Source organism: Salarias fasciatus, chromosome 6 (assembly GCF_902148845.1).
Source record: "Salarias fasciatus chromosome 6, fSalaFa1.1, whole genome shotgun sequence".
Taxonomy (NCBI): Eukaryota; Metazoa; Chordata; class Actinopteri; order Blenniiformes; family Blenniidae; genus Salarias; species Salarias fasciatus.
In genome coordinates this window covers 35925395-35939712 of record NC_043750.1, presented here as the reverse complement: position 1 = coordinate 35939712, position 14318 = coordinate 35925395, and the positions used below count along the sequence as shown (strand labels likewise).

Sequence of the window (14318 nt, the reverse complement as noted above, 5' to 3'; positions counted from 1 at the left end):
CTTAACGGTAAAAAAAAATTTAAAACCTAGTGTCTGACCAACGATTTGCAAAAACATTCAAAGAAAATTATATTTTTAACCTGCACAAATAAAACTCAGAGTAAGTGTTTCTTCTCTAGTAGAGAAGAAACACTTACTCTGATTGAAGTAGAGAATCTCTACTTCAATGAAAATAGGCTTTTGCTGCATATCTTTGGTACAGCAAAAGCAGAGTGAGATGAAACGTCATACCCAAAATTACAAAGGAATTATTTTCTTGTGAATACTGTAGGTTGTATTTATCCATTTATTTTACGCCCCCTCACCTGTGAACACGTTAAACTCTTAATGGACTCCTGGATAATCAGTTTAAATCTTAATAAGGAATTCAATTGAACATTACCCCTCAGGGATTAATTATTCATGTCATAATGCAAAGTCTCCACATATTATTGGCTTGGCCTGTGAAGATGCAATGGACTTTTACCTTGTGGAGCTCAGCACACACTTCCTGGTGGGCAGGCTGCTGTTTTCTCTCACTGACTGTGGAGCTCAGGCTCATTCTCAGCTAAACCTCATGGATTGCAACAGGAACTCTGAGGCTCAAACAGCTTTATGATCTGGACTTTTTTCCCCCGTTTCTTCAATGACAAGGTACAGAACAGTTTTATCCTCTAACAAAATGTTTTATCCAGTACTTCTTATCTACTATTGGTTTGTATTTATTGGTTTTTTTCTTAACTTTACTTCACTGGGTTTGTGTGACAACCACAGAGCTAAACCACTACAGGTGGTGCAAACTAAACCATGCAAATGAATTAGTAATGAAGAGATGAGGATGGAAACAAGAGGTTAAGTTACACACGCTTCCCCACAACAATATAGCTGTCTCTCCACTGGAAACCTCTTTGCCTGAACATGTGATGCTGCTTTTTTAGGATCATCTTAAAGCAGAATGAAGACAAAACAGTCTACAGTCATTTATTTCTTAAAGAATGACAGTTATTTCTTACAGCACTCACACTAAAGTCACAGCTTATTAAAGAGTGACAAAGTGAGCTGGAGGATTGCTCCAGTCGCCAAGGACAAGAGGAAGGACCGAGCAGAAGAATCTCGATGACAAGTTACAGCAACGGGGGAGTCTTCAACCCTGCCTACCATGACAGCGAGACCCTGGAGATTGACAGAAGGTTTGTGTTGATGAAATAACCAGGGACGGTTTGATTCTGAGAATGTGGAAAACATGGAGAAGAAACAGGTTGTGCTGAAGCTTTGAAATGAACTGAAACTGTCTTTAAGTTTGATAATCTAGTAGTTCTGAAGATAAAGTTCATTCTGTCAGACACATATCATGTAGGTGGATTCAGGGCAGAGACAGGTGAGCTCTGCTGGCCCAGAAAAACACAGTTTTATCTCTGGTTCAATTTAATGTGAAGTCTTTTGGTTTAATTATGTCTCAAGATTTAACGGCACAATAAATCTGTTTAGTGCTGCTCACTTCATAGTGACTGTCCTGCACTTCCTGTAGGACTGTATGACTCTCCCAGCAGCTCCGCTTGAGTACTTACAAGAAGCAATCACATCATAAATCAGACCCGGCCTCACTGTTTCTGCTCTGAATAGATAACAGCGGCTCGGAGATATCGCAAATTACACATAATGTGAATCACTTGACCTCATGTTTTGTCTGTGTGATCTTCAGGTTTCCCTCTAAATCCCAACACACTAACCCTTACGCCAGGGCGGACCCGGCCCAGTGGGGCGATGTCGCTGGGGGGAGGGCACCCTCGGAGGAGAGCTGGAGGGGCGATGTTGCTTGGGGGAGGGCACCCCCGGAGGAGAGCTGGAGGGGCGATGTTGCTGGTGGGGGAGCACCCTCAGAGGAGAGCTGGAGGGGCGATGTTGCTGGGGGGAGAGCGCCCCTGGAAGAGAGCTGGAGGGGCGATGTTGCTGGGGGGAGAGCGCCCCTGGAAGAGAGCTGGAGGGGCGATGTTGCTGGGGGGAGAGCGCCCCTGGAAGAGAGCTGGAGGGGTGATGTCGCTGGGGGGAGAGCGCCCCTGGAAGAGAGCTGGAGGGGTGATGTGGCTGGGGGGAGAGCACCCTCGGAGGAGAGCTGGAGGGGCGATGTTGCTGGGGGGAGAGCGCCCCTGGAAGAGAGCTGGAGGGGCGATGTCGCTGGGGGGAGAGCACCCTCGGAGGAGAGCTGGAGGGGCGATGTTGCTTGGGGGAGGACACCCCCGGAGGAGAACTGGAGGGCGGGAGAGAGTTTCCCTATGAGCAACGCCTCCTCTCACTGGGGGGCGCCTCAGTGGCAGCATGACCTGGGTGAGTGGATCCCCCTGGAGCCAACGAGCTCAATTAATTCAACTCCTGAACTGTGTTGCAATGGTACAAACCAGATGTAACTTTATATCAGGAAGTAGGGAACCCCACCTTTAACTCTCCTTTCGGGAACAAAATGATCCACATCTCTTCTAATTAAAGCAATGAGCCCTTCTCATTTATAAGATACCAGATGATTATGTGTAATATGTAGACATGGACGTACCTTTTGGGAATATTTGTAAAAAAAAATAAAAATAAAAGTTGAAATTTAGGAAATTTATCAAAATGACGTTATATTTCCCAACTTATTTGGTAAAAAAATGTCTTAATTGTCTGAAATTCTCACTGCATATTTTCAAAAAGCTTTCCCAAACTGAACCAACCTGTCCTGAAAATAAGTTCTCTCGATTAGTTTTACAAAATAACAAGTGACTACCTGTGGTTACTTAACCCATAGAGGGTTAAAGGCACTACAGAAGCAGACGTGATGTATTTTATGAGGCGTAACCTCCAGAAAAGCCTCTGTTTGATTTAGTAAAGAAAAAAAAACTCTTGGTGCTCTTGTGATAAGAGAAATTGGGCAGATCCTGGCTCTATTGCCAGCAATCTGGGCACCATTTGGCAAAATGTCAACAAAGACAAAGACTCTCTTAGAGTTTTGTTTATTACCCTGAATGACAAATACTACCATGAGCGCACACACACTTCAGTGATTTTTACCCGGGTGAGAGCTTCAAACGAGGCAAAGCAGGGAAAATATGATGATCTGAGAGGTTCCTTCCCAGCGGCATGAAAAAGAAAAGGAATATTTAAAGTAAGCGTAATGATACATAATAGAACAAATAAACTGCAGTGTAAATCCATTAGTCTATCACGAAAAGTGATGAAATTTGTGTCTGGTATGTTTTTTTTGTTTGTTTTTTGTTGAAACAATGATTCTTTGCAACAAATGTGTGTTTTTACTCAGTTTATTCACACATTGAGTTCAGGGCATATACAGGTGAGCTGTATGTGTTTTCTCAATGGCTGCATGTGTGAAAGAATCACACCAAGGAACTTACTTCAAGTTTTTATCAGGGCTTTGTTTTCATTTACGCACCATTTTCAAGTGAAAACGTTAGACGTTTGGATTCCATTTCCATGAGAATGGTGCTCGGAGCCAGTGAAAACACAACTTTTTGAGAAATCTGAATCATTCCAACAGGCTTTGTGTGTTTTGTGTGTTGCTTGGTGACACTTTGTTGACGCCTCTTCTGTGTCTGCCAACATTCAGATCACAACACGTTTCAAATTGACCCTGAATCTCAGTACAGCCGATCACCTGCCATGGGACTTCCTTCTTCGATATCAGGTAGAGAATAAACCTGACTATTGTGTTTGTCATGTTGAAAGCTGATTAACTGTGTGGCAGGACGTTGGTGAAGAAGTGTAATGCTAACAGAGTGTTGATGACCTATCTGCAAGCCAGAATAGTTTTCTCAGATAATAATTAATGTTGCTTGGAGACAAGCAGCACGAGGGCGAGGAGGACAAGGAAGCTGGCAGGATAAATAAAAGTGAAGGACATGGATTTTGGTGAAAATTTGATCTTAATCTGACGGATTAAAGATGTGGCTTGTGTACACAAAAAGCAAGAAAACCCTGACTGGAAATGTATTTTTTCTGACATATATATATATATATATATATATATATATATATATATATATATATATATATATATATATATATATATATATATATATGCATTGTGTTTATATAATGAAGTTATTTTATAGTTATTGATGAATTTTGAGCTTTGAGCTGAAGTTCTTGACAAAAATCACACACGCTTTACTTAAATTGAGATTATCAGTTAATCTGCTGTCACATTCAACTCATTCGTTCTTCTCAGTGTGTGAGTTATCACATCTTTGTTCAAAAACTTATCAACAACTTTGTTGTTGTTTTGGCCACTTTAACTATTTATTTAGGTCACCTCACCTTATATATTATTTATTAAGCATAGATATTGACATGAAGGTTCCTATCGTCTTATTGCCAATGGGATCAATGGAGAAAAGATGGGAAAAGGTTAACATCCACCAGGATTGATCAGTTATTGAAAAGGTAATCAAGATAGAGAAAATTAGCATCCATGGTACAGACTTTCATAAAAGCATAATCGATCCAAAAACACTCAAATTTTATGATCAGGTAGAATACACAGCTACACAAAGCGAGTAATATTCTGTGTGTGTGTGCGTGTGCATGTGTACAAAAAGGTAATGAGGCCTCGTGCAGATATGTGACTTTTGTACTGTAAGTGTGTGTGTGTGTGTGTGTGTGTGTGTATCGCTATGCTGGATTATTGCAGCTGGATGGATGAATGGCTGCATTCACCTTCAGGATCATATCACAGGAACAGATAATATCCTCTGTAAAACTACTGGACGCTTTATCTGGTATTGATTATGAGCTGTGGCTCCAATCCAATAATGATAATAATAATTATATCTAAAAGGTTCATCAATGAAATAAAACAGTAACAGTCATGGTGAATGTATAGTGTTGTGAGATGTTACTCTTGAAAATCTGATTCCTGTCATCCACTTCTTGCGCCTTTAATTTGCTCTTTGAGTTCTTAGTGGGCGACACACACACCTGAACGTTGTGTGTGCTTTCAGGTAACATGACCATGAGATGGCGGGGAATGTCCGTGAGGAGGATGAGCATGTTTTCCAGCACGGATCCGGCTCACGCCGCGTTCACAGAGAACGCCATCAAGAGCGAGATGGAGAGCGGTGAGAGCGCCGGTGCCGGGGGTCGGATCGAAGCTGTGGATGTGTGACACCTGATTCCTGCAGAGATAACGAGCCGCCTCGTCTCTGTCTGACAGAAGAACAAAACCTGATGAAGGAGCTCGTTGCTCTGTCGACACAGGACCGAATCCGAGCCATCCGCGACCTTCCCGTGAGTTTCCAGGAGAAGAAGCACATCAGGTGTGTCTTGCATCACGAGTACGATAAGCTATAGTCTTTGTCCACGTCGCTGTCGGCCATCAGTTAACCATTACACCCTGCTGGGAACCATAAACTACGACCTGTAAAGTAGGAGTCCCAAGAGTTACGTACATTTGAGCAAACACACTTTACACCAGAAAGCATCTCGATGAGAGTCCAAAGGTTTTTCAGCAGAACGCAGCTTTGTGTCGTCAGTGTCGTCCGGCTCTTCAGGGTTTTCCTGTCACCCTCAGGTCTAAGGTTCTGGCCTTCAGGTCCTTCAGCAGGTCCCAGCAGTCCTCCGGTTTCGCTGACTACACGGAAAACGTGTCGGTGGTAAGAGTTCCACCAGTTATCAAACAACATGCCATAACGTCATCGATCTGATACAGATAATAAATGTTAAAAGATACTTAGTGATTATGCAGAGTGCTTCTTTGTTTGATGTTCATATAAAACTCATGGGGAAGAGCATTATGGGAACAATGGGAATTTAATGAGCCCACACTTTATTGACCTTACACCCCATCACAGTGTGATTATCTTAAGATAATCCAATCCTGCAGGTAAAATGACCTAAAATGTCCTCTCAGACTCTGCGGAGGTTCGGGTACAGCATCAAGTCTGCCAGACAGAGCCTGGAGCTGTGGCAGGGCACCCTGAAGGAGATCGGGGGGAAGTTCGGCTCCAGCGTTCTCTCCTATTTCCTCTTCCTCAAGTGGCTCCTCATGTTCAACGTGTTTTCCTTCCTGATCAACTTCGGCTTCATCACCATCCCGCTGCTGGTCCACGGCCCGTCGCCTTCCAACGTGACCTTCAGAGGACTGGAGATCCTGACGGGGGCTGTAAGTGGAGCCGCTCACGCCACAAGCATGAGGCCCGTGGGCCAAAACCGGGCCGCGAGAGACTCCGATCCGGCCCACCAAGCCCCATGTGGCGCCTGAACTAAAATATGTTCAACACTCCTGGTCTGCAGTGTGTTTTAGCTTCTTTTAGTCATAGTTTTCATTTCAAAACCCCAAAAGGTCTACTATCTGTCACTCTCACTCTTACATCATTTAAAGGGGAACGGTCGTTTTTACAATCTGGACCTTATTTCACATTCATAACAACAACATTTACTCACCCGTTTGACTTTCGTGTGATTTGCAGTTGGTTCGGAGATAATTAGATACTCCCATATCCATACAACGGCAGCGGGCGGGGCACCGAAATGCAGCCGTTACAGACACTCTTTTCTCTTATGTTTGTTGAGGTGTGGTAGATACATGTAAATTTATTAAGTCGGCATCACTTAGCGCTATTGGGAAGTCTGTAAACCGTCTAGATTGAGCAAATCTCTGAAGTGATGATGTCATCACACTGCGCCGTGGTGCACTGTGTTTGTTTACATGGGAGTACAGGAGGAGAACAGGTCGAGGTAACGTGATGCTAAGGCTATTCATTTTTTTCTTTACTAATGTCTAGAATTGGCTAGAGTGTTATAAACTTGTCCCTACTCCTTTTGAGCAACAGTGTACAGAATATTGTACTTTTTATGTACAACTCTTGTCATTGACAGATATACTTGTATCATCCTTTGTTGTTGCTCAAATGAACTAAACAGTAAACATCCTAGCCTCTGGACATTAGTAAAGAAAAAAATGAATAGCATTAGCATCACGTTACCTCGACCTGTTCTCCTGCAGCCGCTGGAATGGCATTGTTTTTGAGGTTCATTCTCTGGATCTTCTGGCCTTCATTTCTTTCCTGAACTGGGAAGAAGTCCACAGATGTGAAGTGGGCACTACACACCCGATAATCCAAACGTCGAAAAGTTTGAACTTTGATGCTGGGGTCCATGTTGAGCGCTATTAGCCATAGCTTCAATAAATCCCGTCACGAAGTGGGAGCCTGTGAGCTCAATGACGTCCAGCTTGTCATTTTACTTTCACAACCAGGATATATGCACACTGGAACCATTGTACCAAAGTTACAACCAGCTGAAAATAAACTCTGACTGCCTAAAAAAGCCGATCGAGATGCCGTGGTCTGACTGCAGAGCAGAGACGCTACTTCCATGTAAACAAACAGAGTGAATGTGCGCCACGGCGCAGTGTGATGACATCATCACTTCAGAGTTCCTGGAGAGTTGCTCAATCTAGCCGGTTTACAGACTTCCCAATAGCGTTAAGTGATGCCGACTTAACAAATTTACATGTATCTACCACACCACAGCAAACATAAGAGAAAAGAGCGTCTGTAATGGCTGCATTTCGGTGCCCCGCCCGCTGCCGTTATATGGATATGGGAGTATCTAATTATCTCCGAACCAACTGCAAATCACACGAAAGTCAAACGGGTGAGTAAATGTTGTTATGAATGTGAAATAAGGTCCAGATTGTAAAAACGACCGTTCCCCTTTAAAGCTGCAGCCAACCATGATTAAAGTACATTTAATATTCGTCACACTGCTAAATGTTTCAGCTTCTTCAGACTCATCGTTTTGATTTCAAAGCAAAAGCTTTATGGCTTTTGGGCATACAGTTATCAAGGTTTTGAATAAGGAAGATATAAAACATGAACCTTGACAGTTTTACTGAGACGCTCACGTGTTTTATTCTTGCTCAGGTTTTTATAGCTCCGAAACCTTTAGATCATTCCTTTGTTTTACTCTCACTTGCATAATCGAAGGGAGCTTTCATAAATACTGTCAGTTGAAAATAGATGAACTCATGTAAAGAATAAAATCCTCATCATTTCAGCTTTGATTATATTTCTGAGCCAAACACTTTTAGACTCTTTTCACTTTCATCAGGTTTTATTGGGGAAAAAAAAAAACCCTAGAAGTATTAATTATAGACTAAACAACCAGAACTGACAGGAGTTACTGAGTAACTGGAGGAAGTAGTTTTCCGTTTACCTGTTGAAAGCCGGAGTGCCTCCACCTCCACACAAAGACGATGGAGGAACACCGCTGCAGTGTGAATACATCAGGAAGTGTAACAAGAACCATGCATCATGATTCCCAACCTGGACGGGGTGTGATTTCCTCTTGATTATAAGGATTATAGCATTTATTTTTTTATATTATAACAATAGCTGAATCACTATTTCTTTCATTTAAATCACAAAGCTACTAAGTTTAAGTGTTGACATTAGTGTAATTTGGACGATTTTTTGAAAATATATAGTTTTTTTTTTTTTAATTACTAATCAAAGCTTTTGAAGTACCAATGTTTTTTCTTTCTCTTGCAGGGTTACTTTGCTCATACTGTCCTGTACTACGGCAGCTACAGCAACCAAACCCTGCTGGAACCGGTGGAGTACGACATGCAGCTTTCCTACTTCTTCACCATCGCCGTCTTCATGGTGCTGTGTAAGATCACCCTCATCTACAGGTCAGGTCACTCCTCTGTGCAGCCTGTGAAGAGTGTCTCCATCACAGCGAAGTGATTTTAATGGATTTAATGTCTTCGTCTACTTTCCTTCAGCATGTCCAAGTCTTTCCAGGAGAACTACGTGCCGGCAGATTCGTCTTCCAGCAGCGCCTGGCTGCTCCTGACCGGCTGGGATTTCACCGTGATCAATGAGAAAGCAGTGAGACAGCGCAAAGACAACCTGCGAGTGCAACTCAAGGTGACCGTCGTCAGCAAATTACAGCGTCGTTCTCCAACTGAAACCTTCCATCAGTGAACGAGGGCAGCCCAGCAGTCACTTACCAGCTTGACAGGGTTAATTATTTATTTAAAAATGTGGCTCATTGTTACCCATGTTTGTTCTCTCCCCGTTTCTTCAGGAGTCTCTATCAGAAAGTGCTCAGAGTGAGCTGCTGACGCGCTCTGAAAAGCTGAAGCACTTCGGGGTTCATCTGGGCTGCTGGATCCTCTCCACCGGCTTGGCTGTCGGCTGTGGAGCCGGCGTCTATTTTCTCTGCCAGTATGAGCAGAAGGTACGCGACTGAAGGCTGAACGGAAAAAGCTTCATTTTGAATTCAAGCCTTTGTTGTTTTGAGGGTATTCATCGGATTTATCAGCTGCACATTTTGCCTGATGTTCGTCGCTGGACACCGTCTTGATCCGGCCTCTTTTCTCCTGGCATCAGGAAGCAGACTTCACCAGCAGCTCTCTGCTGCGGGAAGCCGAGACTCTCCTGGTTCCCTTCGTGGTGTCCCTGTTCAACCTGGTCATCCCGCTCTTCTACTCCCTCTTCAACAAGTTTGAAGTGTACTCCAGCCAGCGCAGCCAGATCTACACTCTGGTGGGCAGGTCAGATACCTGGACATGGACACAACAGCGAAATAATCTACCAAACACAAACGTCCTTACTTCTGTGGGTGAATCGGTTAGTTAAGACACATCAACTAAATGTTCTGATGATTTACTAAAAATAACACGATAAAGGGCATCAGTCACAAGCATCTCTATTCAAATGAGGGGGTTTTGCATGCTTCACTCGTTGTTTACATGGCGGCGATCAGCTGGAAGATTTTGTGTTTGATGTGGACTGGAACAAAATGTGGACTCGGGAGGAACTTATGAAACACAGCAGAGTTTTATCGCAAATAAAACTGAATTTGGCACAATAAAATGTAGAGGAAACCCCCAATCAACGAAGAAGATTGGTCACAAAGAGTCAGGATCGCTAAGAAAAGTGGCGGCGAGTCGAGTGAGGAAATGACTCTCATCCCAATAACAGCAGCACTTCAAAGGCTCAACCAGTTTCCAAACAGATGTAATCATTACCAAAGTAAACATTGTCAGATTTAATGAGGTAGATACATGAATAAATTAATAAATAGACTACTCCCAGTATCATGCTCCTATTAGTCGATCAGTTCTCAGTTGTTTTCCTTCTTTTTTTCTTCACACAATCCTTTAGCTAGATCAGCGCTCAGTGTTTATCTTTGTCACCACGATGCTTCACATCTGAAGATGAAGCTGGGCTGTGAGTGGAACCTGAACTGAAATGAGTTTATCAACCCCATTCGGCTGAGATTCTATGGGCTTCCATACGATTCTGTAATAAAAAGTGCTAAAAGTTTTTCGGCAAACTTTGGTGAACCTTCATGGCAGCAGCTTTAACGTAATGCAGTAGTAGACTTGACGTGAAGACAGTCATTTGATTCTCCATATTAATAATGAAAGATGGTTTCATAAAGCTCTTATAAGTTCACAAATACAATGTGTTTTTACTCAACAAATGTTTAAAAAAAAAACATGTTTCCTCTCCTCTTTTTGCAGAAACGTCCTGCTCAGGATGGTCATCCTGGGTGTTTTGTGTCACTACTGGATGGATGTGGTGGCTGAGAACTTTCAGGTACGTTTGACTGTAATTAACATCACCGTCACGATGAATCAGTAGAAATCTGCTCTGCGCTCATCGCTGGACCTTTTCCCTGTCAGTGCTGGGAGTCCCGGGTGGGCCAGGCTTTGTACCGCCTGGTCCTGTTCGATTTCTTTTTCCTGATGCTCGGATCCCTCTTTGGAGAGTTTCTTAGCAAGTGAGTGTCACGATTTTTAATTAGCCTGCAGACCTGACGATGTGGCTGAAATGTGTGAAATTAAGTTTCTTCTCGTGTCTGTAAAAGTGTGATCGGGACCAAACTGCTGCTCCATCTGGGCGTCCCGGAGTTTGACGTAGCCAGGAACGTACTGGACCTCATCTACTCCCAGACTCTGGCCTGGTGAGACTGACTCGCTGTCACGTTACGCCATCCAGGTTTTATTAGACGTCTCAACATGGAGTTACTTGATCTGGTGTTTTCCCTCCACAGGATTGGGATCTACTTCTCTCCTCTGCTTCCTGTCATGCAGATGATCAAATTATTCATCTTATTTTACATAAAAAAGGTGAACTGAAGGTTTGAATCCGTGGTGTCTGTGAGCGTCCTTTTGGCAAACAGCTCCCAAACGCAGACGCCATCCTTCAACGGCTCCTGTTACTGCGGTCAATAATTAATTAAAATCCTTTCATGACATGGACACCATGCTTTATTGTCTGTTATTGAAAAGGGAGCCAGCATCTCAGATTTATGGAGTAATCCTGCAGTTTGTATTGTGCCAGACAAGGTCAATCAGCCGGAGTGAATGAAAGCATCTCAGTGTGATCTGTAACTGGATCTGCTGTTGCTGAATGTTTTATGAATGTGCTGAACGACCTTTGACGCTTGCTTTTCAAAGCATTTTGAGTTTACGCCTTCATAAGGTTTGATGATGGTGAGGCTTTACGGGGATTATTGGTTCAGAGAAAGGACCGTGTGCGGGGTTTGTCATGCTTGTATGTCTGAACCTGTTCAGGTCAGCCTGATCCAGAACTGCCAGCCTCCACGGCGATCGGCCCGGGCAGCTCAGATGCAAACCATCTTCATCTTCCTCCTCTTCTTCCCTTTCTTCCTGGGGGCCCTGTCAGTGGTGGCTTACACCGCCTGGAGGTAAGATAGCAGGAATCTACTGCAGGTCAGGCTCCAGACAAGGGCTCCATGAGATGATTCCTCTACTGCAGAAAGTTACAATAATTACAGTTCCAAATCTCCTCTCTGTTTAAACATTTAGTCATGTTTCTTTCTTCTTTTTTTTTTCCTTCACCTGGTTCTTTAGCCTGAGTCCTTCAGAACAGTGCGGGCCTTTCCGGGGCCTCAACAAAACCTTCAGTGTGATTGAGAGTTGGATGGAGGATGTGGACGAGCTGCAGGGCTCTCGGTGGGCTGCCTGGATCTACCAGAACATCATCCTGAGTCAAATCTTCTTCTTTCTTGTCACACTCATCGTCCTGTAAGTGCTCACTTCACCCGATCAATAAATACCAACAGTGTTTTATATTAATGCACAGTGAAAGGAATACTCCGAAGATTTTGTACCCACGCCCTATCCCTATCATTTACAAAGTGAGATAAGCTCATAAATACCTTATTTGTCTCTGTGCGTCCAGCCGCTGGCTCCCAGCTGTTAGCATCGTAGTTAGCTTAGCTCAGCTGCTGGAGGTGAAGAGGAGACAGAGCTGGACTGACGAAAGTGGACAAAATACTCCTTCCAGTGGTCCAGGGGACGGCGTATTAGCAGGTGAAGTAAATCGGAATGGTTATAAAACATTTTAAAAGACGTGTTTACCGTTTCAATCGTTTAAAATAGCGTTTTGATACACACAGACCTGCGCATGCGCAGTGCTCCACGGAAGGATATACCGGAGCACAGCAGTAGAAGCCACAGACTCAGCCGCTGTGCTCCGGTATATCCTTCCGCGGAGCACTATGCTTGTGCAGATCTGTGTGTATCAACATGCTATTTTAACGGATTGAAAAGGAAAACACGTCTTTTAAAATGTTTTATAACCATTCAGATTTACTTCACCTGCTAATACGCCGTCCCCTGGACCACTGGAAGGAGTATTTTGTCCACTTTCGTCAGTTCGGCTCTGTTTCCTCATCACCTCCAGCAGCTGAGCTAAGGTAACTACGATGCTAACAGCTGGGATCCAGCCGCTGGATGCACAGAGACAAATAAGGTATTTATGAGCTTATCTCACTTTGTAAATGATAGGGATAGGGCGTGGGTCCATAATCTTCGGAGTATTCCTTTAAAGGAGCAGAATGACGAAACAGGCATTATTCCAGTGTTGTCTTGTGTCCACTAAAGAAATCTGTTGTTTTTCTCCTCTGTCTTCACACTACCTGGTTTTTGGCTGCTCAGCGTCATCATTTATGTCTTCTGGCAAGTCAGTCAGGGGCGCAAGGAGCTCATTGGCCTCCTGAAGCAACAGATTGTGAATGTGAGTGTGTTTGGGACGGAGAACATCCCTCCTTCACCTCCGGTACTCCTCTTTTATGTCTGGTGTGTTTCTGCCTCGGTGACTGTTTTTCTTCCAACAGGAGGGGAAAGACAAGTCCTTCTTGTTGGACAAGCTGCAGAAACTGCAGAGCTCCAGGAAGAAGAATCTCAAGCGGAAGAAGAAGAAAAGGGTTGGTTAGAAAGTTCGTTCACCTTGGATCCAGAAGTTTGTGATCCGCCTCACTGATTGGTTTCTTTTTCTCTCTGTTTTTCAGCGTTTAAATGAACGTACCTCTGGAGGTCAGTCCAACTCCAACGCCATGGTTCAGGTTTTACTTGCTCGCCAGCAGCTGGAGGAAGAGGAGGAGAGGCGAAGCGGCTTGTCCGTTCCCTCCAACACCTTGGCATCCGGCGCTCTAAAGCAGGCCATGCTGGCCCGGCAGAGAGCCGAAGGGCAGACGGAGGACACGTATCAGTGGCCTGATCAACACACTTCCTCCTTCAGCGCCGTCACGCACGAGCTCGAGGCGGACGAATATTACAGCACGGCGGTTTACTCCCAACGCTCTGTCAGCACACCCAGCGCCTTCCCTCAGGCCATGCAGGCCCGGCAGAGGGCAGAGAGCGACGGTGACAGCGACGACGACGACGACAGCGACGACGACGACAGCGACGACGACGACAGCGACGACGACGACTACGACGACGAGCCGCCGTCCACCGTGTCCGCCGTCATGATGCAGGTCATGCAGGCCCGGCAGAGAGCCGAGGAGGAGGACGGCGCTCAGTGGGCCCAGGCCCCCCCACTGAACCCCGCTCCGTCAGGCTCCAGCGCCCTCATTCAGGCCATGCTGGCCCGACAGCAGGTGCAGAATGAGTACGATGATGGCTACTGAACTAACGGCTCTGGCGTTATCGCGCCACAGAGAGACAGACACAGAACACAGAGCGCATCGGACTGGACGGCCAAGGCTGGAATTACAGTTTGTATGTTGAAGCTTCAATTTTCCACACTGCAATATGTCTAATCTTGTGTGTGAGAAAAACAAAAAACAAAAAAAAAGGAGCTGCTCTATCAGAGTGTGCAGGCCCACCTCTTCATATATATATATATATATATATATATATATATATATATATATATATATATATATATATATATATATATATATACACACACACACACACACACACACACACACACACACAAACATATATATATGTATTTTGATATAGATTTTATATCTATGAGCATGTCATAGATTTGTATTATAATATTATTATAAAA

General features: G+C 44.2%; 1 protein-coding gene across 1 annotated transcript; it reads left to right on the top strand.

The window, feature by feature from the left end:
- The first annotated feature begins 2183 nt into the window (after window positions 1-2183).
- Window positions 2184-14113, top strand: tmc5 (transmembrane channel like 5). Its single transcript, XM_030094450.1, has 19 exons — window positions 2184-2304; window positions 3578-3655; window positions 4971-5087; window positions 5183-5285; window positions 5540-5621; window positions 5879-6130; window positions 8523-8665; window positions 8759-8903; window positions 9064-9216; window positions 9369-9532; window positions 10508-10583; window positions 10670-10767; window positions 10855-10950; window positions 11041-11116; window positions 11564-11697; window positions 11864-12037; window positions 12953-13031; window positions 13132-13221; window positions 13306-14113. The coding sequence occupies exons 1-19, from the start codon at window positions 2253-2255 to the stop codon at window positions 13924-13926; spliced, it is 2733 nt and encodes a 910-aa protein (XP_029950310.1). The 5' UTR covers window positions 2184-2252; the 3' UTR covers window positions 13927-14113.
- Window positions 14114-14318: the final 205 nt, after the last annotated feature.

Excerpts from the sequence above, each read along its gene's own strand:
- tmc5 (XM_030094450.1), top strand. The coding sequence starts at position 2,253 with ATGAGCAACGCCTCCTCTCACTGGGGGGCGCCTCAGTGGCAGCATGAC. Across the intron at positions 5,088-5,182 it reads CAAGAGCGAGATGGAGAGCG|AAGAACAAAACCTGATGAAG; the intron begins GTGAGAGCGCCG and ends TCTGTCTGACAG. Across the intron at positions 12,038-12,952 it reads CTTGTCACACTCATCGTCCT|CGTCATCATTTATGTCTTCT; the intron begins GTAAGTGCTCAC and ends TTGGCTGCTCAG.